The sequence below is a fragment of the Myiozetetes cayanensis genome, unplaced genomic scaffold, assembly GCF_022539395.1.
Source record: "Myiozetetes cayanensis isolate MyiCay16 unplaced genomic scaffold, myiCay2020 scf14, whole genome shotgun sequence".
Lineage (NCBI taxonomy): Eukaryota > Metazoa > Chordata > Aves > Passeriformes > Tyrannidae > Myiozetetes > Myiozetetes cayanensis.
Window position 1 is genome coordinate 8,838,257 of NW_026087048.1, and position 27,528 is coordinate 8,865,784.

Genomic DNA, 27,528 nt, shown 5'->3' on the forward strand with positions numbered 1-27,528 from the left:
TTGGCAGCAAGCAACCTCATGAAAAGATTAGGGTGTAGGTGTTACGTATGTAGGGTTATATATGTAAAGTCCACACAAACTGTTTTATGTGCAAGAACTGAAATTGGGGTATAAGGCAAAGTGACTCTGTGTGCTGTGAGGAATACTTTTCACTCTGTGAATTACTGTAGGTTTCTTAGGGATGCTGTCTTTCACCATGGTGTGTGTGATGGTCATAGAAGGAAGTCTGAGTCCTATCCCTTGATCAGGATCTCTTTTTGTGCTTGATCCCACCCCTGTATTTTGAAAGGCTTCTGTTGAAAAATATGCCAGCAGCCATAAGCAGGTTAATTCTGCCAAACTTTTTTTCTGGTAAATTCTCCTTGGGTGAAAGGCTTTCCTCATTTCAGTAAGAATATATTGAAGGAAAAGGCAAAACAAGGCTACACATGATAATTTCAAATTGTGGGGTCTATTTTTATTCCAAACATACTTTCGCTGCCAGAAAGCTAAACAGTTGGAATCAGAAGCAAATGGAAAATGGAGGAGCAAACATGAGTGTGTTCTCTTTAGCTGAATTGCTAAAAATATGAATTTTCTACTTCTGTCTGTAACATTCCTTTGTTGCCTTATGATATGCAGTAGCACTGCTTATTGAGAAAAATATAATTGCAGTCATTGGTTTAATATGACAAAAAGTCGAGTGCCGTTAAGATAAATTAGTGCTCAAACTCCAGGCTTTTTCACAGAAGACAGACTTCTGAAAGACCTTGCTGAATGCATTTATATATTTTTCATATTTAAAAGGATGTACTAACTGCAGAAGTGCATTTTTTTTTTTCTCCTGGGTATGGAAGCCCTCTCATAATATACCTATAAAAATATCTTCAATGACCATGCTCTGCACTGATATTAGTATTTACCTGCTTTTAATAAAACATCTTGGGGTTCTTACTGCACAAATGTAACAAAAGATGCTTCTCACCTAAAAATAGTAAACAGACAAAGAAGACCAGGAGTGGGAGGAGGAATAGATGCAACTGAAAAACTCGCTTAAGGCTGTGATTAAGACCCTGCTGTCAGCCCAGTACTTCATCCACCAGATTTTGAAAGGTCATCATATGGGAGGCTGCACAAAGAAATTAGCCTGATTTTTACAATGTCCTTAAGTTTCCAGTACTGTTTGCTTTGAAATTCAGGAAGGTGTTACTTAAGGAAACATAAAGTGACAAAGTTTATTCTAAAAGATATACAAATGACAGATACCTTTTACAATGTACTAAAGTGATGAGAAAACTGTCCATATGGAAGTCTAGGTTTAATATGAATACAGTATTACTAGTGCAGACACCTACCTGGATGTTACAGGAAGAAAGGAATCTTGCCACTGTTGGTTTTTGTTTGTTTGTGGTGTTTTTTTTTTTTTTTTTGTTGTTTTTTATGATGGAAAAACTTATTTGGGTATTTTCTTTTCATCTTTTTCCAAATGAGTGTGTGAAAACACAGCGAAGCTTCTTAAATACTGCTCTTCTCTGTTACTTTGCACATGCCTATCCCTGAGTGCTCTGTCAGAACAGCTCTGAATTACATAAACCCCAATCAACATTCCATCTGCTGAAATCTAGACATATCTGGGCATATCCTAGTCTCCTCCCTAAGCCCTCTAACTGTAGCCATCTAACATTTCCTCTGTGATGTCTGTTCTACCTGAGTGACTGTGCTGTTGCAGAATCAGTTGCCCTGCTTTTCCTGGCTCGGGTAGTACTGTCCTGAGATCAATTTTTATTTGTTATTTCTCTGTAAATTGGTTAGTTTAGACAACCTAGCTTCTGTTTCCCCCTTATCATCGTGGAAGTTGTGTCTGTATATGAGCCCAAGGGAAAGTAACTCTGAATACCAATTTTGTGTGTTTGTGTACCCCAAAAACCAGCACAAAAAATACCCAATAAACCAGGAAAAAACCCACAAAAACAAATAAAACCTACTCCAACTCCTAGCACAATTCAGATATGCTACTCTCAAGGTCTAAGAAAAAGCTGACAAAAGTCAAGATGCAGGTTTTTCCCCCTTAGCAGCAGCAGCTTTGGGGGCAGGTCTCTATAGGGAGGCAGCTTCCCAGCCATGGTGCTCCCAGGGGCAGCTATGGGGGGCAGAGATAAATCAATCTCCAATAATTATGATGGCACAAGAATGCCCTGTAGCATTCTTTCCTTCCCCCGAGTTGTTATTCCCCACTGTACCTCTCAAGAGTTGCAGAGTCTACACTTCCTATTACTTAGCTGAGGTTGTGAAATTTGTTCAAAATACTTAAAACTTAGCTTTAAAGTGTTAGCTACTGATGTGTGTGCACCTCTCATTCAAGATAACAGGGAGTGACCGTTACTAGAGTGAAAAACATAGGACAACAGGATAATGACTTTCATTCTGCATAACACTGCTCTCTTTACCTGTGGTTTCTGATGTTCTGTGTGTTCTCATGAAGGAAACTGCTTTTTTATTGTTTGTATTTCTGCCTCCCTAGGGATGATGTCACAAAACCTACTGAAGCCTGTGACTTGAAAGTCTTCAGCTTTTCTTCTATATATAGCATTTCCTTACTTAGGGAAAATTATTTTTGACCACTTTACATATGTATAAAAAACCTTAGTCATATTCAATCACATGATGTTTGTATTGAAAATGTTTTCAGCTCAAAAAATGCTAGACCAGGGCAAGTTGAATTCTAGCAGATAGCTGTAAAACTTCTTCAGGAACAAAATTACTGTGGGCTTTATGATGTCATATGTATTTTTATCACTTTATCATGGTAAAGAAGCCACATTGCTTTAAAAGCAAGCTAAGTACCTATTTAAAGATTTGTTTTCAATCTCTTTAATAACATAGGATCTGTAGTGCAGACAGTTTGCATTTTAGTCATTGATGAAGTGACTAAGTGTAGGCAACTACTAAGAAGTCTAACTACTGCTTTAATGCCAGTAAAAGAGAGGAAAGAAGTGAAGTATTCCAAAATCAGGTGTTTAACATAATGGCACATGTGCTATCTGAATTCCATCAAATGTGGCTATGAGGAAAAAGGAACTCTACAAATACAGAAAAGCTTCTCAATAACAACTGTATATAACGAAACCACCTCTTGCAGTCTGTGGTTGCCTGCATGGGTTGGTTATTTGCTATGTCTAGTCATGCTTTACTTCAGTGCTCAGCTCAGAGGTGTTTCACGTGCACGCTTCTAACTGCTTGTCATTGACTGCAGTAGCTTCAAGGAAATTAAAATATAAAAATATGGAATACGTTGAATAATCTCTCCCCCCACCATCCCACTGAATTCTCTTCCTACACGTCACTTGTCTCTTTCTCAATACTACTCAGCTGATGCTTAGGCAGTATTTTGCTTGAGAAGTTCTGAAAGGTAAATACACAGAGCTCTAAACAGTGCGAGAGCAACTGTTACTCATCTTCTGTACCTGGATGGGCAAGTGTAGACACAACTCTTGGGAATTTGAAAGCTGCACAGATATTCTGACTGCAGAATCAAGTAATGTGAGCGTGTGTCCTGCTGCACCAGGGCAGAGCTGTGCTCCCCCTGTCTGCGGGGCACGACTGTGTCCCCCTCCTGTGCTCTGGATGAGCACACAGAAGATGTTGCTGACTGAGGACAAACGAGATGGGTCTGACAGAGTTAGTGATCCAGAGAGAGCTGCTGTGGTGGAAAATGGGGACCCTGTTTCTAGCCATTCAAGGTGATGGAGGAGGAAGCTTGGGTGTCAGGGTGGCTGCTGGCCCTCCCCAGGGCAGGCTCAGCTCCAATTTGAGTTTGATTCAGCTCAGCCAGCTCAGTAGCAAAGTAGAAAGCTGGATGCAAGTGCTGTGTTGGTGCTTTGATGAGCTTGCCCATTCTTTGCAAATTCCTGTGCTTCAGCCCTTTTCCTAAAGCCTCCCTGGGTGTATTTCTGTGCTCTCATCCTCGCCTCATTGGCTGAAGAACACTGAAAGAAGCATTCTTGTCTCAAGTGAAGAAGAGTTTATTTTCCAGAAGCATCTCTTGCCTTCACTGCCTCATCACAGTTGTTTAAAGCTTCTGATTACTTTCTAGAGGCAACTTCTGTGTACTCAGTTCTATTATTATTTTTTTTTAATGGAAAGACATTGCTACTTTTTAAAAACTACCTATTTGTACACTCAGGTGGGGGAGACCTGCATGATGTGGTTCATCACAGTACTCTGCAGAGCAGCTAAGCTCTGTCTTCCTTTACTCCTTGTAATTAAGCTGTGTCACTAGAAAACAGTGTCCTCCTCTGACCTTGCTCGATCAGTGACAGTCACAGGCAGCTGTGTCTGGTGAGAAATGCAACTCTCCCCTGGATCTGCTATTCAAGCCCAGTGATTTGATCTTATAGGGGTAAAGATATACTGTTTTCTCAAGTAGTTGTTTGTTCAGGAATGTACTCTGGAAATAACAGGGAATCTCTTGTTGTCTTGTGGAGATGCTATTGTGTTCTCACTTTCTGCCAAATACTGCATCTACCTGTTTCAGCAATTCAAAATCAAATTAACTTTCCTGTTGTCAGCATGCTGTACTAATCAAGATGACACTGATCCCACTTGCAAGCCCACTGTCTGTATATTTTGCCAGGGAAGGCAGGTTAGTTCCTCTGACAAGGCAAAACTGTTTCTAGTACCTTTAATTAGAAAGACCAGACAATATCTTCCTCCCATCAGTCTTCCCTTTTTTGAAATATAACCTGACAGCATTTGCTCCCTTCCACAGTGGCAGAAATCATAAACTCAAGAGTACTTGAGCAGAAATGAGTTAAAGGAGAAGAATCAGATCAATACTGGAAGAGTTGAGGCCTGGAGAAGAACAGCATATTGGCTGAGGCACAGGGAAATGAGAGATCCATTATAGGTCAGAAATATGCGGGTATCTGGAAAAATAACACAAATTGTTGGTATAAAAGGTGGATGGAAGATAAAGAATTGAAAAACATTCTAGAGGTTAGAAGATGGAGAATATAGCCAAAATCTTGGTATCTGCCTTCCTGCAAGGGGTGTAGCCTCCTTGGCAGCATGGGGCAGTGAACAGGGAGGGTGCAACGAGACTTCAGGCCCTTCCCTGCCTTCTGAATGCCACAGCACACGTCACGTCCCAGAGCTCTTCTCAAAGCACGAGGCATTTCCACATGTTCTCTCAGGGTGCAGGGACACTCACTGCTCTTGATGTAGTGAAAACATCCACTTTTACAGGCACACAAGCTGTTGCACGTGGCAACATAGCCTTGAAAGCGTCTATTTTCTGGCTTTTCATAACTAGGCTTTTAAACACCTAGCACTGAGTAAAATCAGAAAGTTCAAGAGAACGTTGTGCTGAAATGAATGATGCCACCTAGTTAAAAAGAACCCTAGCTCATAGTTTGGAAATTGGCCTCAAAACTATAGGAGATATCCTGGTCTGGGGGATAAACAGATGCCAGCTGATTAACCACTAAGTATTGGGAGTGCTCTAAGCCCTCAGGCATCTGATTTAATCCAAACTATGAAGTTAAATCATGGAACTATGGAGAATATTGGTATTCATCTGTCCTTAAGACAATTTGTTCTTGGCTTTCCATCAATTCTGTATGATTTCTGTAAGGGAAGTGCTTTGTGGAGACATGCCAGTGGTGACTGTGTTGGATGAATATAGGCTCTGGGTTTGGGTTTTTTGTTCTCTAGTTGTTTTTGTTGTATTTGGTTGAGAGTTTGGGGTTTTTTTGGCAGGGTAGGAAGAGGTGGACAGGAGTGCAGGCAAGAGTAAACTCTCAGCTATATCTGCCCTGAGGATGCAAAGTGTTATGTCATTCCTTCTTATGCAAGATAATCTGATACTGACCCTTAAGAACCGGTATGGAAAGACTCTTAAAAACAAATACAGGTAAGAAACAAGCCAGAGAAACCTCAGCTGAGGTCAGCCTAGGTTTATACAATAGAAGCTGCTTTCTGATACAGATGAAGTTTAATCACTGTTCAGAAACTTTCTGGTAAATACACGCTGGTGTATTTAAAGGACACCAGTTAGGCCAAATTGGTAAGAAAGGGCACAGTGGCACTCTAAAAGTTTGTGGAAGTGATCTTTACAAATACTTAGCCTTGAACTTTTTATCCCATTCATAAACTTGGAATTTAAGTCAATATTTTTCCTCAGCAATTCTCAATAATTTTGTAAGATATCCAATAGCTGAGCATCATAATGACTGTGCTGATTACTTTTCTATCTACTATTAAACATTTCTCCTAACAGTGGAGATGATTAATGAAATAATGTATAAAAACAGTGAGGCACCAACTATGACTTGCTTTGAAGTGAACGTCAAGGTCGCTCTTGATACCTTTAGCCTACTTCCATCTCACTTCTGGGAGTTAGAAGGAAATGATGCACAAATACACAAAGTCAAAATTAACTTCAAGGAGACAAAAACTACAGATGTTCACCTGGCATAACACTATATGGCACAGAGCTTTTGTTGGGAAAATAATCTGAAAGATGATTATCTTATTTAAAAAAAAAAATTCAAATATCCCCGGCTTTGAAAAGTGTAAGAAACTTAAATTTGTTTGATCTGCATCTGTCAGTGATTTGACCATGTAAACTATGTGCTCTAAAAGTAAATGGAAAACTATTTGGAAAGGAAACACTAACACAATGATAGTGTTAAAATATTTCTCCAAATAGAAGGAGAGAAAATTTAGTTTTTCCTGCAACGTGAGCTACTTGGATAAACAAAGTTAGTGCCAAAAATTTAGATGCTCATTGTTGGTAATGAGATATTCTGCTAATTTTTACTACTAGTGTTTCAGAAGATTACTTTTCATAGCAAACTAGCACTAGTAAGAAGACCAAAGAGAATGTCTTCTCATGGTTTGTTTCATATCATAGATGGCATAATCTTCTTGCTCTATTTTGTTGTTTTATCAACAGATGTTAGCCACAATCTACATTTGTACAGAGGGTCAGTCTGTTCCTCTGTAGGAAGGTTGAACAGAACCAACTGATAAAATTTGACATAAACCAGCATCTGTACCAAGGAGGGAGTGACCGCTGGAAAGGGCAGCAAAATGACTCTTGCTTGTTGTTCTCAGCCTTTTTCACGAAATGTGTCTGCCTTAAAGAGCAGAAAAATCACTGGCTACCACCAGTGTCTGAGCTCAGCTTGGCTTCTGAAGATGATGTTTGAGGTTTGGGCAGTCACAGTTACTGCAACAAGTTAGTCTCAGCTTCCCATGAGTCTCCTTGAGCTACACTTGTCAGCCTATAAACTGACCTCCCATAATCCACCTGGCAGAGAGTTTTCTGAAGACAAACAATAAATAACACACTTTTAATTGGGCCGAGCTCCAAACCTGTGTCTGGGCCCAAGGCAACTGCCCTGAGTGTGGTCCCCAAGCAGTTCAACAGTCTGGACAGCCTTGAGCAGAGCATCAGAAGCTACAGTAATAGTGAAGAATCTCTGCACCCTGCTCAGATCACAGGGTCTGTAAATAAACTGGCAGAGAACCTGTTGTCCATGCATCATGCTACCATCTGGATACAGCCTGCATTCTTTCCCACACTCCAAATGTTGTTTAATTCATACTGGCTACTGTTATCCTCTTTCTCATGCCAGGACATTTTGTGGGAAGCTATCTGGCATGGGCTGAAACAGTGCCAGGAAGTAAGTATATTAATAGATAAACAGTTTAGAGGATTGTGAACCACTGCTTGGGCTCACAGCCAGGTCCTGCTTAGTTTACCAGATAAGACAATGAGGTCTCCTAGAAAGTTACAGGATTCTTCTACTTTCCTGGGACCTGGGAGGGCCTTTCACCCTAAGGCTGATGTGGTGGATTGAGTGCAAATAACCAAAAGCTTCTCAAACAGGCCAGGTCTCCAGGAAAATTTTCTCATCTCTCTGGTATACTGTTGTTGTTCTTACTGGAGATTTATAGCTTTGTTCTTCTATTACAAGCAAAACAAGGTTGACTTACCCTTCCTACCATGACTCTTTAGTCTTTGCTGTAGATGAGATGAAAGGCTAAAAGATTTACTTCTTCAAAGGAGGAGTGTGAGGTTTTTGAGGAGGTGCACTCATTGCCTTGTACAGGTCATTCAACTGCTGCCAAAAAATCACATTAAATAGAACTTGCTCTCATCCCAGGCCTTTGGCAAGTCAGACAGGAGTGGTCAGTAATTGCTGTGTGGTAGGATATTGCTTCATATTCCTATTTATGAACTTCATCTGACATCACAAATTCCCACATCAAACCTTGTCCAGATCCACCTCTTAGAAAAAGTAAAGGCTTTCTGTTCACTGACTGCTAGCAGATCAAAACTTCAGGTGAGGGAATAGCTGGGTTTTGGGCTATGGAGAGTCCCTTAAAATCATCATTCCCTTAAGTGTAAAATCAACCTCCCTGCCCAAGAAACAGGCTGTGGCTGGCTTCTGCATGCTCTTTGTGTGTCTGGTCTCGGGGCACTGGTATACTCTGTCCCAAAAGTGAGTAGTTCTGAACGAGAATATAAAATATTTGTGCAGTGAAACAACCTAATGCAACATCCTTCATGTGCCTGCTATCCCAGCCTAGGAGTGAGATTCTGCTTTACCTGTGATGACAAGCCCTTCTGAGGCCATGTGTTTTCACAGGCCATCCTCTCAAAAGCAGAAAGAAACTATCAAAGCTACTGGAAAGAGTGTTGCCTTATGTACTATTGGCTATTGCTGCTTAGCAGTCTAATCCACAGAGGATGATACTGCACAGGTGAGCTTGGGCTTCAACCCAGAGCTTCACCAAGTTCGTGTTTCCACTTGATTTTAAAAACAGAAGTCTGAACAAATTAACCTATTGAACAAAATTATTTTTTTTTTTTGCCCAAGGTGCCCAGTCAACTTGACAAAAGCGTGATTATTTATGGTCTTTACTGTCATTGCAGCATGATAATATTCTTTTTCCCTTTCAAAGCTTTTGGTTTTTCTTTTTTTCTGCTGGACAAAGCTCCCCAACTGACAGACACTGTGCTAATAAGGGATGTGTATGCAAATCAGCAGCCCAGGTGCTCCCTGGAGGGAACAGTAAAGATTAAAAAAAAAAAGAAAATCACCCAAGCAGGCTCTTGGCTCACGTGCTTGCCCCAGCTGCTGCTCTTACAGGCAATTGCTGCCTGCTCATCCCAAAGTGTCTCCTGCCCACTCTCTCTTGGCAGAGAACCTTGGACATGTGCTTGCCTCAGTCTGCAGTGTGATCCAAAAAGCCCTGTAAGAGTTTGGTGCGCAGGTTCCCATGGCATGCTAGTTCATGTCTGTTTGTCCATCGTTTTTTCACTTAGCTTTGATTTTCCTTTATTTTCCAGCAGAAAGGGAAAGGAGAGCCCTTTATTAGACAGGTGTTAGGAAAAACTTCATAAAAAAATTTTTCTTTTAAATTTTTTCCCCAGCTTTTATACCTAGAACATGTTACCTACCACTTCTGCTGGCTTGTCTGAAGTCCAGTCAATATTATTGCATATCTGACTTGCAAATTTCTGTGTAGAATCAAAACAAGGCTTTGATAAATCAAAGCCCTCATTGTTCACACAAGTATTCCTTGGGGCAAAGTGTACCTTTTGTCACGATAGCCATGGCTAAAATGACTGGTGGGATACTGCAAAAAGTTATACAATGCCTACTTGAACTTTTTATCATGCAAGTGTGTTACTGCTGCCTCAAATAATTAAGTCTTCAGTACACCTTCTAAATCCTTTTATATTTGCAAGAATATATATATTAGCTCTTGAATGGCATTTAACTCTGTAAAACAGTGGTTAAAATATGTAACAGGGTTAAAAGGTTAACATCACAAAACTAACAGCCGTTCACATAGCATGATAAATAATTTGCAGAAAAAAATATTTATTAAGCACTGCAAATCAAATATTACAGCTCCAGAACAATTATTCATGTTTACTGGGGCTGTTTTACAACAGTAAATAATGCTTAAATCTGTTGGATTTTTTAGTAAGTTTATATTTATTGTTTGGAGTAGAGCTCAGATAATTTACCTAATAAGTTCAAATGCATTAAGATCTTAGCCCTATTGAAGACACACTGAAGTCATATTCAGACTTCCACTGCCTTTATGGATGCAAGCCTGGTGATAAAGCTTGTCTTCATTCTGTTATCCATGGCGCTATACAAAGTTGTAGGCTCCACAGTGCTAATGCTTAAAACAAAAAAATCAAATCCTGTCACCACTTCAGAGCTCAACTTGGAGCACAAACTGCTCTCTTTCCTAGGCCAAATGCCTTTTGACTTCTTCTGTGGGAGGAAACCCAAAGAAGGGACAACTGACAATTTGCTCTCCACATTACGTTAAATTTCATGAAGATAATATGTATTGTTTTGAAGACCATACAGGCAACTGAGCCTCTTATGTTAATAGTGTAACATAATAGTTCCATTAAAACAAACACAGAAATCTATATTGTGACTTAGTAGCTTGTAGAAAGGCTTAAATCAATATTGCACAAAAGCTATATGGCCAAATCCCTGCCTGTTCCAGCCAGGGAACCCAGGACAAGGCACATCAAATGAAGGTCTGCCACCTTTTTTTCTCTTGCATGCAGAATCTCCAAATCCACTGCAAAATCACTGCTGTTGGTGATGACCTGGATTTTTGTGAAATGTTATTCTGAAAGATGATGTGGAGGATCATCCTTTCATGTGCCAGGATGCCTATGAGAGAGCTGAGGAAAAGGAGACCATTGCTCTATTGAATAGGTTTTCTGAAAAACCAACCTCTCAATAGGTGGACATTAAAAAAAGGGAACAATTTTCTATTTTAAGATTACCTGTTCAGTTCTCAAAAGCTGTTCTGCAGGATCAGAAACAGAATGTGACTAGTCGCCTCTACAGTGAAACTCAAGAAGGTTCACTGAGGGTAGAGCTAATAGGCATGTAACTTTTTTTTCTTTTGCATTACAATATATGCATTTCTCAGAATTGTGAAGACCTCTTTAATGCTCATAATAGGAGTCTGTCTCATAAGTAAACTTTCTGAAAATCAAAACTTTTTGACCCTATAGACAACTCAAATGCAAAGTAGTAATAGATGGGTGTGGGACACTTGTGGGAGCCAAGGCTGTGGAGCTAAATTTTCTTAGAGGTGTGGTGCTTTCTGCCTTTTTTTTTTTTTTTTTTTTGCTTTAAAGTACATGTAACCTCTTGTACTGCTCACGTATAAGGAGATCTTTGTTTGTACCAAAGAAACACTGAGATGCTTTTGTGACAACATGTTCAGAATAAACACAGAAAAAATACTTCTGCCTCCTTGGAGACTCGGTTTTAAGTGGGCTGTTAAAGGAAATGAGGCTGCTGGGATTTTGGAGCAAGACTCCAGCTGGTTCTTGGAAGCCAAGCATGTGTGGCAGAAGGTGGGGATGTACTAGGTAGCCTCCTGCACACCCATGTGAGTCCCAGGAATGGCAGGGGTGCAGTTCTACTGGGACATGGCAAAAGGTTGAATAAGTATTACAGGAGTAGTGCAAAGCCATAAATGGGTGGTGTTTTAAACACCTGTGATGCATTAGCATCGTGGAGCCCTGGAGATAAACTGTATTGTACTGGGCTTGAACAATTGGACAACCTAAGCAGTAGGCAAAGGAGTTTTAACTCTGTAAGATGATGCCCTTGCCTTACAAATGGGTAAGTGTAATGACTGGTAATGAAGCAAATAACCTAAACATTCAAGTTGCTGTCACTTTTGGTACCAGATCCAAGCTATTCTAAAATCAGTGGCCAAAATTGAACCCTTACTAGGACTTTATCCCAAGTTTTCCTCTGAGGTGCTGTGCTTGCCCTGTGAACTGCAGGCAGACTCGCCCTGGTCACTGGGATCTGTGGGGTGTGCACCTCCCTGCACAAGGTGGTGACTGAATCCCACACTACAACCCCTCAGCTTCTGTGCCTGCAGCAGTGACTGACAGCCTGACTACTGAACGCTCACGAACGGAGTGATGCTGCACTGTACATATGGCAGAGCACAGAAAAAAAGACCAAATGAAATCTAGCAAAAATGCATTTTTCAGAAGAGGATGGAGGGTACAAACAGCAAGTAATTCTGTAGTGCAGAAAAAAAGATTGAAGCTGGTTAAGACAAAACAACCAAGCTTTCACTGTATTCCAGTTTTATTCCACTGCATAGGCATCTGCCATGTATGGTCAAAATACCAGATTTTTCTTCTCTTAGACAGTACAAAGAAGGAATAGAAAAGAGGAGAGGAGACTGATGAACATCAACTCTTGGCAGCTAGCAAGTGATGACATGAAAAGCACTTATGGCACTCTCTAACCATAGTTATCTTTAATTTATTTAAAAGAAAAACCTATTCAGAACAGGAGTAAGTTGTTGGCAGCAGCTATGTTATATTGTTTATAAGTCTAATGTTTGTAACTTGCTCTTCATGCACATCTTGGAATATTTATTTGGATGAAAAAGTATAGCTGTTGGTGGTCTTTGCTAGTAAATTCAGCCTAACAGAGTTCTGTGAATACAAGGAGCTCTGTGACCTGTTGCTAGTCTTATTTCATTCTCTAGATCTCAAGTAGAATACAAAGCAAGATATCAAGAGTAAATACCCCTAATATTTAAAACTGAGTTGGATTTAAGATTACGCTATAAAATGTTCTGCTGAGAGACTAGACAAAGTAACACCTATTTACCTCCACTTCCTACCGCTGTTCATCACTACTGTATTAATAGGATAGTTAAAATGTTTCACAAAATATCTGATGCTTTTTTCCCCGCTGTAGTTACAATATTGTTTGGTGTTGAAATCTTTCCTTTTTGAGGGTGCAGGGAAGTGTGAGCTGCTATAAAATACTTGTCTAAACTGGTCTGGTAACGGTGAAAATATTTTTCTCAAATATAACACAGCAACTTTCTGTTTGGATTTGTTATAATCACTAGGACTATTTCAAACATCATTCCAATTGTGCTTACTTGCATCTGATCCCAGTTAAATGACTTCAGAGAAGATGCCTGTGACTTCCACCATGGGAAGCTGGGGGTCAAACAGGTCCTTTCTGCACCTGGTGACAGTGACAGCCCAGCATCTGTCGTGTGCCAGCCGTGTGTGTGACACCCTTGTAGGCCCTCTGCTGCGGGCAGGGTGACACCGCCACCGACTCTGGAGTCGAACACCCCGAGGTGTGCGTGGGGAAGGGGGTGGCCGTGAGCTGACAGCAGATCTCTGGGGACTAGCAGCTGGACTGTGCTGTGCTGATAGCGCGAACCTACCTCTGTGTGCGCCGAGTTCCACACAAGTTTGTATTTCTCACCTACCATGTGTGCTGAAATAGGCACATCAGCCGTGGTCTGGTCTGAGTAGGTCCGAAGAATGTGGGGACGTGGAAATGCCAGGAGGGATTTTTATTTTTTTTTTCCCCCCTGCCGTCTCATCTAAGAACTATGTGGGTTGCAGCAGCCAGACAGCATGTTTTTCTGACAAGTTAGGACTTGAAAACAAAAGCCTGGTGGCGAGGGGCCCTGCGTGCCAGCCCCGGAGGGGGGGTCTCTCCAGACGCAGTGGTCCTAGAGCGACAGCGGAATAGCCATGACCAAGCCCCCGAAACTTTGTACGCTCTATGTCTAAAGCATCACACTGCGCCAGCACTGCGATTTAATCGGCAGTCACGTCAGAGGCGAGCTCCTCGGGGCAGCTCTCCCGTACCCCGGGCAGCCGCACCCCTCCAGCCCGCGGGCTGTCCGTGCCCGAGCAGCCTCCGGAGGGGCGGCCGGGCAGGGCAGGGGATGCTCGGGGCCGCTGGAGCGGGCCTCGCCTTCCCCCTCTCTCTGTCCCCTCAGCCTCGCAGCGCTACCCCGGAGGGTGTCCCCGATCCGTTCCTCGGCGCGCTCGCCCCCGTCTCACCGCTCGGGTGGCTCCGGTCGGTCCGTCCGTCCGTCCACCCCCTCTTACCTGCGGGCGAGACCGGCTCGCCTTCGCTGAGCTCCCCGGAGTCCGAGTCCATGCTGCGGGTACCGGCGGGGCTGCGGGACCGAGGGGCCGGCGCTGGCAGGGGGAGCGCCCGGAGCCGGGGAGCGGAGCCCGCTGCCTCCTCCTGCGCTCCGAGCGCTGGGTCGGCGCCACCACACGCGGCCACCCCGCTCAGTGCCATTGGCTGCGGGCGGAGCGGGGCCGGGCGGGCGCGGCGAGGGCGGAGGCAGCGGGGGCGCGGCGGAGGAGCGGCTCCTGCCCCGGCTCTTACACAAGTCGGGCTGCGCGGCCCCTGCCCGCCGAGCCCTGTGAGGATGGGGGACAATTACCGCCTCCCCGCCGCGCAGCTCGCTCCAGGGGGAAGACGCTTCTGGGCGCAGAAGCATCTCCCGTCTGATTTTCCCACCACTGTTCCTGTGAGCATCTCCCTTGACCTTCTGCCTTGCCTCTTTTCGCTGGCTCGGTCTCCTTAATGATGTGTCCTCAAAAATTAGTGATTAGAACAGGGAGGCCGACGGGGAAGTGACGGTTCTTGTTGGGTATTAGTGCCTAGAAGTGTATTGAAGGACTCAGATCTGCTGCTGCCTGTTTGTACGTTTTTCTGAGGGAGACAGTGTAATGTGGTAAATGAAAGCTATATGAAAAAAAAATGAGCCACATGAAAAAAATAAGATCGTTTTGAACTATTGAGTCTGAAAAACTTAAAAGTTGAAGTCTGCAGGTTTTGCTTCTGCCCTACAAGCTACTCCAGTCATGAACCATCCCTTAATTCAGATGGCTGAGGCCACTTGTTCAGCTCTGAGGTTAGGCAGATCTTTCTTCCCCTTTGCTTTTATTCCTTTCTAGTTTTTTCCTGTTATAGACCAAAGATCACTTTAATTCTAGCACAAAAGTCCCTGGAAAGAAGTACCAAGAGTACTTTTCCAACTGCTGTCCTAAAACAGACCTTGGAGATCTATTAGACTTATCTATAGATATGTCACATCCTAAAAGCCAGCTAGTGCCTGCAGCATACTCAATCTCCAGCCGGAGTTTTATGCCTGTAGCTGTAGACTACAGATATCTTTACCTCGGTTTTGGGGGAGAAAATTACTACAGATCCTTGCTGGAGAAAGCAATGTCTGGATGCTTCTTTGAGTCTTCATACAGTAAAATATCTATCACATCAGACTAATCACTCTTGACAAATGTGGAGACTTTCTTTGTTAGCTTATAGCATGACGTTAAAAAACAAAAAGTCTGTCTTTAAACTCAAAGGGACCCTGTCAGATTCTTTTCAGTGATGGCTTATTCTGTGCAATGCGAACTGTGAGGATTAGAACTATAATACTAAAAAACAAAGCCAGAGTTTGTCTTATGTTCAATGTTGTTAAGATTCAAGGTGAATCTTAACATGCTTCCCTGCCTTCAAATCAGGTTGAGTCTGAAGAGATAGAAGACTTCAAGCTTTCTAGCTCTGGAACACACAGGCTGTTATGTTCAATTTACTCACAAAGATCTTCAGCCTCTGGAGTGAAAAGTTAGTTGTTAAGCAGTTTGGAACCTTGCTGTCATAACCTGAGCATGTACTATTAAGACACTTATGGATTTTATTATATGAAAACAAATTCTAACTTCTGCTTGTAATTGTTCTAATTAAATTTAAAATGACATTCAAAATACTGCTGATTATAACTTCATTTCTGAGTACATTATAAAAAAAAAATCTAAATTTGAGTGATTCTAGGTTTGCCAATGCAAAATCTGACTGCAGAATATGTGGTAATTTACAAGTGTAATATAAACAACATACCAACAGAAATAATGTAGCAACAGAAAAATCCCATTATTAACTCACAGAAATAATGTGGAAAGACTTTAGTGCCTGGAAAGACTTTAGTGTCTCTCTCTCTTTTTTGTTGTTGTTGTTTGCTTTTTACTGGCATAAATGCAATCTAAAAACTCCCTGATAAGAGCAGTTTAAGTCTAATAGAAAGAGCACCTTTGTATTTAAGTGCAATTAATTAAATTTCTGGACTGTTTTTAGTTGCTTGAAACACTAACAGTAATTGTAACCTGGACAAATTCTGACTTTTTAATGAAAATAACTGTAATGAGATAAGCAAAAACCACAGTGTTTTTTAGTAGGGATGTGTGTACAGCAGAACACTTCCAGCTCCCCCACTGGCAAAGGGGGCTGTCTTGTACAGTGTATTTTGAGTCATGGACTGCAGCTGTGGATGCCTCTCTAAGATGTCCTAGGCACTGGCCTTACCCTATTTTCTACGTGGGATTTTTTGTGGGTGCATTGCCTTTTCTGTAATTGCAATTGAATTTTAAACTCTTGAATAGTCACACTTCTCTGCTACTGATCATAGTTCAGTTAGTAGAAGGAGAGATTTTCATCTTTCAGAGGATCATGAAAAATAGTCTTAAGATGGAATAGTTAAAAGGAAAACCAAACCCTGCTTATTTTAATTCTTGTCAGTTTTTTAATACTTTAATAAAATAACCACACTAATAAATATCATGATGGAAATGGTATAATTTAATCAATATCATATTATGTCATGCTTGGGATATATACATCAGGCATTCTCATTACTATGCTGTAATTACTTGCTATTTGACAGTAAATGCTGCTTCAGGATTGCTTTCCCTTTTATTGCTGCTAACTGTAAAGCATTTATAAAAGTTTTCAGCTGTAACAGAATGAGCATATTGTTTCATTCAAAACATATGGTTAGAATTCAGATTTTTTTCCTTCTCAACGTTCTCTGCCCAGCACAGTCCAGCACTTGGTTTAAAATGTGACCTGGAAAATTCCATATGTTTAGAGCTCTGAACTTCATAGTTTCCACTCATTATAATACTGGTGTAGAGAAAAGCACAAAAGCTTTATTAACAGCAATATATGTACTAGCTGGATACATGTTAAATGAAACTCCACATGGAGAAAGTTGGCATTTCATGACTTATTTGTTTTTTGCATTTAGTACAAACAGTGCAATTACATATTCATGGTTATAAGCTAAAGCCCTGTGACTGTAGCTCTCTGACTGTGTCCTTTATTACAAGGATTGGGTTATTTAGAATCTGGAATGTTTTTTCTCAAGGCTCAGTTAGTATTTTGGTCTGTAAATCTCTACAGAGATGACTTACGAGGGGTAACACAGATGACTGGAGCTGCCCCACACGTTCCATGTATTCCCAGTTACCTGATGCTGTCCTGTGGCGGCTACAGCTCTGTGTATCTCTCCATTCACATTTCAGCTGCATCTGGTCTTGATCTTCATTCCATATGGAACTTAGCTGAAATCCTCCTCTGCCCACTCATTGTATGAGTGCTGGGGATCTGCTTGTGACAGCTTTTAGGATTCATGCTTCACTGTTCCATTGGCAAATCTCACTTGCGTGTTCACACAAATACAATTTCATCGTATTCTAAATGTTAATGTCCCCAGCTACCATAGCATCTAGGTCTAATACATTTATCCTTACAGGCCTGCTGTGAAATAGGAAAGGATAATAGTATTTTTCTTTTTCAGAGAGAGGGAAGTAAGGTACTGAGAAGCTGTGATTTAAGTCAAATGTGGAGCACAGATTTTCACCTGAATCTCACGGGCTGTAGCTGAACTGTTCAGTTATCCATTTCTCCTAAATAAAAGATTAGTGAGCTGCCTATGTGGTTTGTTACTCAAGCTTTCCTCCCTCAAACTGAGCCTTAAAACCTATCATACGAAGCAGTCTCTCTTTTCTTTCCACTGTTATATCTAACAGAGCTGCACTACCTCTTTGTGTTTGACTTGCCTGTTTTACACTGTACAATCATGAGGATAGGATTGTTTCTTCTGAGTTCCAAAATGTAAAGATCATAATTTTCTCTCACAAATTATTTCTTAACGTTATTTAAATAAGTCTATCCTCTTTCTAAACTTGCTGCCTGGTATTTTGCTTCACTATTTATGACAATATATCTTTCATATCCAAGTGCCTTTGCTACTGAATGTGTTAAACAGAGAAGTATCTCCACAGGCTGATACACTCATGAAATGTACTGTAACAGATTTTTGATTTTTTTTTTTCCCCCAATTTCTTTGTGTTGCATGAGTATATATTTAAGGAAGAAAACTGTTCTGCACCAAAACATGAATAACTGGCATCAAGGATCAGTAGATTCTCTGTCAACAATTTTGTCGTGCTGGCAAGTTGGATTCTTACTGATGTCTGGAAACCAGTCAGCATGTGTGTGCAGGTAAACATTCTGCATGCATTGTTAGTAGATTTTAATTGCAATAATGCATCTACTGGCAGTCTGCAAACACTTCTTATTTGATTTAGTATTCAAATAATGAACAAGATGTCTGCATTACTTAAATTCTTACTCATGTGCCAGTAGATATTCAAAGATCTAGATTTTTGTAACACGTGACGTAGGCAGTGCTTGTGCATTCTATTTGGGAGGATAAATATGGAAAAATGAAGTATTTACTGCCCTCCCCCTTTTTTTTTTGTAATAGCAGTAGGAGATGTAGGGCATCAGTTCTGAATACCTACCATAGTATGGACATATTTTTAGCTATTGGTGTTCTCTCCTCTTAAAGAAAGGCTGAGGAAGGAGCCTGGTAATGGTGCAAACCTGTGCTGTGGTGTTTGGAATATTCAGTTTAAAGATAGGAATGAAATTCAGCTTCAATTGCCTCAATGTAAGGTGCTCTTATGAGATTTTAATTCCAAAAGAAATAAAGTGAAAAAGTAAAGTAGTAACTTGGCCATGAGGCATGTTACTCTTCTGTTCACCTACAGTAGGATTCTGCTTGTAGAATAAAGTTTTCTGTATTAAGCTGTAATTTGAATTGCCTGGGCATTTCATAATTTTCTACTACCTTAGTAATATTGGGTTTTATTTTAATGAAAATACTTCACCATTCTTTTGTAAGATGGTGGAAATGAAAGCTGCCTTCCCAAAATACCTGTTAATTCTGTTGGTGGGAAATTTCTTCTGAAGAAATTGTGTGAAAATTTTATTGTTTAGGCCACTTGTTTCTATGGGCAGGGATTTAGGCACTATAAGTAACTGTCTAGGCTTTAAAATAATTTTACTTGCAATTTTAAATTTCATTACAGAAATAGTATTTAATAATATTACAGACTAAGGATGATTAGTTGAAACAAATTTTTGCTTTCTCTGTTATGAGATTGAGAAAATAAACTTTAAAGAGCTTTTCTCAAGGGAATCACTGTGAAATACAGGATAAAACAGGATTGTCTTCTGCTTTGTTCTCATTCTGATGCTGTCTAGAGAAAGCAAGGAGACAGCTGCCAGTCAAAATCTTTTGCTTTTCTACCACTGTCTTTGGGAATTGTTTTTAATTCTTGTGGTGGTCACTGAAGTTATTTTAGAACATGCCTCATTCCTTACTTTCCGTGTGTTGTTGAGTTATGCTCTTCATTACAAAGGCTAATTACCCGAAGGCTACATTTAAGTCCTTGGCCATGTCTAAGATGCAAATAAAATAGAGTTAAACCAGCAATGCTTGCTACTGAGCTGTGTTTCAGTAAGCCTTGGAACAGTTTTCTGCTTTTAGTCTGGAAGATGGGTCATCCTTGTTTTCATCCCTGGTTTCAAATTGTGTGTAGGAGGATTCAACAACTTCACAATACTCCAAGAAAGCAGAGAAAATTTTGTTGCTAGGAAACTCTGGAGGACCTCTACTGCCAGAATGTTTATAGGTAGCACCAGTTATTTAATTAACTTCTGTAATCCTGTTCTTTATGCAAACATCCATATCTCTTCCCTATAGTCATACTGTTTGTTACATGCTTTTGTATACTAGAAAATACATTCTTTCTGTGGTTATTTCTGTATAACTTTATACTTCAGCACATGAAAACCAACCTACCAAACATCAAAGATTATGTTGTGTTTGAAAGGCTATTATTTATTCACATGATAATAATGCCTGGACATTCTGAGTTATTAGGATATGTTAGATCCCACAAAAGACAAGAGATCCACAGAGTTGCACATCCTGTGTAGAAATTTAATAAACTGGAATTGTTATTGAATAAATATTACAAATATTTATTTAATAAATTGTTATCAGGAAAAGTCCTAAAGCATACAGTGTTTTGCAGCTGACTAGGTCTGGGTGTTTCTTCACAATAAATGCTGTGACTCCCATTTTACAGCCATAGGATGTATCTGTACATTGGAAAGATTACAGAATCAATGATGTGGATTTCTGGCCAGGAATGGTTCACCTGTGACTGAAATAGTGATGCAACAGCTGAGATTGGACTTGGTGTAGACTTTCTGCAAAGAAGTGTAGCATCCTTTGGACTAAAGGGAATCTCTGAGAAGCAATCATAGAGACAGAAATCAATTTTTTGTGGGGCAATTCACTAACATCCACAGACTTAGCTCAAATGGCAGAATGTTAATACACTCATTTGTGGTTTCTGTAGAGCTTGATGTGATTTTTAGAACAGCATGGAAACATCATCTTCCTCTGACAGTGTGTGGGCATTACTTCATGGCCATTTCCAAGAGCATGGCAAAAGGCACTCTGCTGCCTACCTATCTATAAATAACTGAATATCATCAACCCAGGCATAAAATTGCATTTTATAGGTAGTCTTGGGAACACGCAACATAGGCAATTAGATTACATGTAGTCTTACAACAGTCCCAGTAAAAAGAATGAAATTACTTAGTAACTTGCTGTCCAGACGACTTTCAGGTGAATTATTTCTCTTGCACACACTGAGGGACTCAGAGTAGCCATAAATACAATATATGAACGAGTCAAATTCAACTTGGACAATGCAAATTTGCCTTTAAACAAGTAGACCTAGAGGCTTTCCTTCTGTGTAATTAAACGTTGGGATTGTAGATCTTGGGTCCTTTTTGCAGCTAAGATGAAAGGCTACCTTCCTTTAACATTTCTGAGGTCAGAACTTTGGGATGTCTGCCTGTTGATGCCTACTCAATGATTTTATGTGAATTCTACTTATTTCCAGCATAGAATCATAGAATAGAATCATTAAGTTTGGAAAAGACCTTCGAGTCCAACCTCTGACAAAACACCATCCTACTACCAACCCAAAGCACAGAGTGCCATGGCCAGTTGTTTCTTTGCTCTAAAAGCATTTGTATGAGGGAAATGAAGAGATCATGATTACTGTTTCTGTTGCTTCCAGAGAAAGAAATGCTAATCTGCTTCCTGAAGGAAAGGAAAAACACCCTGCTTTTCTGGCTTTCACCACTGCTCCCTGCCAAAGACCCCAAATAGAGAGTGAGAGTTCAGGACAGAGCTGCTGTGGGGAAACTTAAGACTGAAATGCTTAAATTGCTTTCATTGCATGATGGACTCCCTTTACTCTTCTAATGCTTTATTTGTGAAAGATGTGCAAACAAAAGGACCAGGAAAAAGCAAGATTTTACAATGCATAATACAGTGGTGTTGCATTTAACTTGTGTAATGTTTATGGCTGCCAATCAGTCTGTACAGGCTGTAATAGAAAAAGTACTAGGATAATTCAAATTGGAAGGCATCTCAGGAGGTTAAACAGTCAAAGCAGAACTCTGCCAAAGGTTTGTCTGTTATAAAGAAAGAGAATACAATGCTTGTCAGCAGAGCACATTCTGTCTTGGTTTGTTATGCACCTGTAAAATACATAAATAAAAATTAAAGAATTAGAACAGAAATCGTAGGCAGGAGAATCAGATCCATTATCTGAAAGCAATTGAGAGCCAAAGATGATAACCCAACCATTACTGTAACAACTGTTTCTACCAAGGCTTTTGTCATATTAAAATTGCAATGTCTAGTGGATTTGAAAAGAATGCCAAGTAAAGCTTGAGTCATGGGGCAGGCTGAGTATTTCCCATTTTCAGACAAGCAGGTAGAAGGGGAGGCTCAGCATCTCACAGGGAGCTCTAAGAACCACAAAGGGATTGAAGACTGATGTGAAGGGTGCTAGAGTGGGATTAGATCAGCAGCATGTGATGCACAACCTGAAGAGGGGACAGCACCGTGTGTTTTAGAGTGTGAGAATCCAAGCCCTCTTTCTCTGTGCATGGCTAAGTCCAGTTCATTACTGACAACAAAAGTAAATGAACAGATTTCTGATGGTATCCATGGGCTGGTTGTATAACACCACTCTCAGCTCTGTCCCAACAGTTACAGTGAGCAGAAAGCTGAGTCACTGCAGAGATTCATTATGGGCAGCACAAGCCCAAGGGCAGATCAGTGACTGCAGGTGTTATAATAAAAGAATCTGAAGAATGATAGAAAGCCATCCCAAAGTCTGTGAACTGAAAGGCTACAGGAGAACAACAGGGTGCTAAAGCAAGCATGCTCTTTCCTCAGGTTAAAGAAATAAGTTCCCCAACATTTGGAAGGACAATAAACTCTTACTGTACCCCATAATTGACAAGAAATTATGCCCAGCAAACACCAGTCTTATTAATGAGACCACATGTCTCTAACTAAGCTCTGAAAGCTCTGTTTAAAGTCAACCAGGTGCCATGAAGCTATAAGTGCACTGAGAATTTAAAGAGAAGGATCTAAAGTAGTAGCTGATGTCATTCTGGAGATAAAAATATCTTATCTGGGGTAAAACTGGGCCTGGGTATTCATGCTTGTACTGAAGGACAGTAGTCTTTGTTCTAATGAGTTCTAGGAGTTTAAGAGGTCTAATAAGTAATGTTTAACACTGGAGGAGGAAAGGAGCCTGTGGTGTTGCTGACACTTCTTCACAGCATCATAGAGTAAGGATGAGGACTGAGTCAAATATTCATAGTTGGGGCACAATCGCAACTAAATTTTGATATGAACTACTGGAACTGTTAGGAGAGGAGATCCTTAGTTAAATGATTGATGTTACTTGTAAAACTTTTTTCAAGCTAGGGATAGATTTAAGAGGTAGAAATTAAAGTAAATATAAGTACAAGGATATCTGCAATTACCACTACAGAACATACAGCATCACACCGACCACTAGGCAAACCTGCTTTGGGATAAATGGCTCAGGCTCAGAAATGGACTTTTGTTTAAAGTGAGATATTCTCGATATTGAAAAATATTATATGAGAAGACAACCTTACACAGCATGGGCCAAAGTATATGTGGGTTGGATTTAAGCAGTCCATGTTGTATCCCTCTAACATGGTATGATAAAAGTGAATCCTGAAATACCTTGCATTATGACTCATTTGATATTAAGATGTGTCATAAACAATGCGTTCATAAACAATGCTGTTCATCTTCTGTGTATGTGCATGTGTAAGAGGTGTAGGTGGAAGCTGAAGTTTTAGTTGTGATGACTCAGCCTTTATTCACTGTTTCTCTTATTTCTGATTTATGAAAAAATGCTTTTCTTTCCTGTGCACTTTAATGGGTGAAGTTCCAGGGCTCAGTGAGGAATGTAGGATATTCATTTCCTGGAACAATCCTGAGATTTTTATGTCTTGGGTATTTGATTGTTAAAAATTCAGCCTCCTGTCCCAGGCAGTGATCTGGATTTTTTACCCTAATTTCTTCACTCCCTTTTTCAGTAAACCACTCAAGTTAATGGAGAAATTTTACCTGCTTTCTTCTCTTGTTGGATTTTATATGCCATTGTTCAAGGGCTTTTATAGGTAAAGATTTTTAAGAGAAATATGCCTTTTATGAGTTTCACATTCTCAGAGTAAGCATTCCCATTTTGTTATCTTGCCAGGCTATTTGAAAAGCCAGGAACCAATTAGAATTCAATGGGATTATAACACAATGAGAATGCAAAAATTATGAGCAAAGAACCAATAATTTTGACAGCGATTTAGGTCTTGTTTGGCAGACAGGTGAAATAGTCTGTTCAACTTGGCAGCATGGTGTTTTGCTTTATGCTTATAATGAGAATTTGTATAGTGATAAATTTTAGATTGCATAATTTGTATAATATACCAGATGATAGAATCTCCTTGAATAAATGATGAAAAGAGTGACTGGTCTTGTAACAGGACTAAGTCAGGGAGAGTTCCCACTTGAGTTTTGTCCTGGTGCCCTGGGAGACGCACACACTCAGTGCAGCCGGCAGATGGAGGGCTGGACCAGCTGCTTAAAATCGTTCTTGGCTGCCAGTCCCTGGCAGACACACCACTGACTGTCGGAAAGCTGTTGCAGTTTTGATGCTTCATGTTTCTCTTTCAAAGCAAGAACCTGTTTTAAAAGGTGGACTCTATCATAATTATTTGAACTCTCTCTTCTTCATGATTATTTATTGCTCCATTTGTGACTTTTAAACCTCTGTGGACGGTGATGGTAGTTAGAAACCAGGTGATCATGGCAAAGCCAGGACATAAATAATATATGCAGGAGTCAGGGGGAGGTTGACTGCACTTCTTTTTAACATCATGAAAACTCAAAGGTCCATAATAGAAATATACCTACCAGTCTCATAATTCATCATTAACATACCACTGCAATATATTGAGGTTGCAGGAGCAGTATAAGTACACAAATATACACAGCAGCTGCACTTCCCCCATTAATGTTTACTGCAGAAACTGTTCTGGAAGTTCTCATGAACCATTTTGCAACTGGTCAACTGGATACAGCACTTGTTGATATGGTAATCCCTCTGTTTCAGGCATGTCCAACCTGAGACTTTATCTTTGTTACCTACTTACTTCTTGAATGGTTAAAGTAACTTCAGTACAAAACTGTGACAGCCTAAGCAGTTACAGTAATAGAGAGGAAAGAGGCAGTTGTGCCAAGTGGTGTTGGGATGGTGTGGCATTTTCCTTGCCAATTTCCACTGTGTCCTGATCCCTTGCACTTCAGGGAATAGGAGCACCAGCAACAGAAGCAAGCTGTTTGTGATCCCCCCCAAGTTTTCCCCTTGTCTCCTCCACAATGGGTGTGCTGGACCATCTCCCTCTGTTTCTTTTTAGCTGGTCAGCTAACACAGCGTGACTTTCCCCTGGCTGCCTACCATCTGCCTGTAGACTGTCTTCTCCTTTTGTTTCACTTTAAAAGCTCACTCCTGTGAGGCACTGAGGGTCTGTCGTGAAATCCTAAACATTCATGTTTCCTTCTGGTGTTTTGGAAAAACGATTGCTCAGAATCAGTTAAGAGAGTCAGCATCTAGGGAGAAAGTATGGTGAGTCGTAAAAAGGACATGCCAGCAATGGTAGCTCTGTTTGAGCCATGTTTTTCACAGCCTTGTAATGATGTCCTAATGAATATTTATCATTATTTGTGAGACCCTATTTTCAGCAGTTTTGTATTATAGTAACAGCTGACAAAATGTTCATTTTGGTTTGTAATGAAATTGTCTCTGTTTTAGCTGTTTATCATGATGGGGATGTCACTCCCATACCATTGTGTCTGCCATTTTAACACAGCTGGATTATTGGCAGGCTAGCAAAATTAAGGGCATATCTGTCTTATTAGTTTGTTTCTTGTCCAGATGAGGGTCTCTGAGTAGAAATGTTAACTCTTTGCACTGCGCATTTGTCTTGGAGCAGGGTTTTGGGTTTTTCTGTAGCATATGAGAACTCTTTCAGAACTTAACCACGCTTTTGTTTTAAGTGACAGTCACTGAAATAAAACTCCTTCAGTAAGAAGTAACATGGAAGTGTTCCCTGATAACGTAAATTGCATTGAGTTTCACTCTTATCAACTTTAAATCAGTCAGACTAAAGTGTGTTGTGAGTATTGGCTCATGTGACAGGTGCTGTACATCTTTCCTTTATCCTTGCTATAATTGGACTGATCAATGCAGGGATGTCTGTGGTGGAGAGAAACAGCACTTATTCTGTACATACACAGTCCAAAGTTCTCAGTTATCTTGTACTCTTCTTACTTCATCTCTAGTGACCTTGCAGGGCCTAGAATATACTCCTCAGTTTTATACTTGTTAAAAATTTATTTGAATCAAATAAAAGCTTTAAACTTCTTTTGCTCCTGACATTTTAAAGTAACTTTCTATGTTTTCTTTCAGTCATATATAATTTTGGGTAAACCTCTCTTACATCAAAGTAAGTGTCCACAGGGTGTGTTCATTAGTAATAGTAACCTATATAAATACTTTAGTCATACCTACTTTAAGCCTAATACTGCATTGGCCTTGCTAACCACATTTTTATCATATCTAACATAATAGTATAAAAGTATGTTTTTTACCAGCTGGAGGTTTGCTGCCCACAGTGACTTGAGGCTTTACTACACATAAAACAAGGCCTGACTCCTCTGCCAAAGAGCTGGCAACCTAATTCGGTGGAACATTGGCCAATTCTGCACTCAGTTTTCTGCAGGAAAAACACACAACCAAGCTTTTAAATGTAAAGATGTGTTTTCTCCTACAGTTACTCTTTTGGCCTGAATATAAGACAAGGCTTTATCAGAAAGTGAAATCTTGCCTGATTTCTCACAAAAACACTTTGAGATGCTTGTTGTTTTGTTACCTGGTACCAGATTTGTTTTAAAAAGCCCTGTTATTCATTGGTTTTCATGCCAGCCCAAAGTTCTGTCGGTGCCTGAGCTGAAATGAGCAACAGTAGTTTGGCACAACCACTTGAAGTGTTTTCAAATTTCCTTTAGAAACAGCAATGGCTATTCTGGTAAAGACAGCAGCAGGAGCTTCTGCTGGAGCTGCTCCTAAAATTGTTTGAAATATAGGTCTGCCAGTAAGGTGGGAAGATTGTGAGCTACTGTAGGTCCAAAAAGAAGTTAGTTAAGAGCCTCCCAGTCCTCTCACTAGCCACTGTTGCAGCTCAGAGACAAGGAACAGCTTGTAAACAACTTGACATTCTATGGGAGAAGTAAAGCTGTAGGACAGTGGTGGAGTGAGGGATGATTGGAGTGGTGGGACAACTTTAACTGGAGTCATAAGAGTACTCCTGTCAGAAGACCTGTAGAGGTGTGCTGTGCTCTGCCTGGCCCTCTGCAAGGATTCCTGTCATCCAGCAGATGACAAAAGCAGGGTGACCAGCTACATCTGGCACAAGGGATCAGGGCACTGTACCAGGGGTGTACGAGGAGTGACGGGATTGAGCTATAGCATGAGTAACACAGCACAGAAAACTCACCAAGGATGACTGGGAATGTGTGTGGTGGTGCAGTGGAGAGAAATAGATTGGGTTTGGAGCTACAGAGAGGCTGAGGAAATCAGGGTGGCAAGTGGGTTCTCTACAGCATGGCACATTTCGTGGTTTCAGTATAGAGTTTGCTGCTTTGTTTCAGTTCTAAAACATGGAATCCCATTTGTATTCGAGACCTCCTCATTATTAGGCTAACACAGTAATCCAGTGACTCATTTCAATGCAGGCATATGTATGTTTTTGCCCATATGTCCTTTCTTTCACTACATAAGCAAGTTGACACTGAAGCCAGGTATCTAAGTAATCCTGAGAAAGATGTTTTGGAAGCAAGGACCTTTATTTTCTTTCCTGCCCAAGTCCATTGACCTGATGGCACTAGTGATGCATTAGTAATAAACCCTGAACCTATTTCAAGGCACACAGCTTTGGGTTTCAGCTACCAATGCAATTATTCTAGATCTCACCAATGAAAACTATTTGAAATTTGAAATTGATATTT

General features: G+C 40.5%; 2 protein-coding genes across 3 annotated transcripts in view; one reads left to right on the plus strand and one right to left on the minus strand.

Annotated features, from left to right (window-relative positions):
- TNFAIP8L3 (TNF alpha induced protein 8 like 3) overlaps positions 1–17,243 on the minus strand; it is a 49,309-nt gene extending 32,066 nt beyond the window's left edge. Inside the window, exon 1 of one of the 2 annotated variants that reach the window (XM_050309829.1) lies at positions 17,102–17,243. Coding sequence is in view for 1 of the 2 variants with exons in the window: in XM_050309828.1 (XP_050165785.1) it covers positions 13,943–14,141 (199 nt within the window). In the remaining variant the exon portion in view is untranslated. Of the gene's footprint in view, positions 1–13,942; positions 14,157–17,101 lie in introns of those variants that run through there. The other variant, XM_050309828.1, reaches the window with a different exon arrangement.
- The window catches only part of GLDN (gliomedin), a 126,190-nt gene that overhangs the window by 34,361 nt on the left and 64,301 nt on the right, over positions 1–27,528 (plus strand). The window lies entirely within an intron of this gene.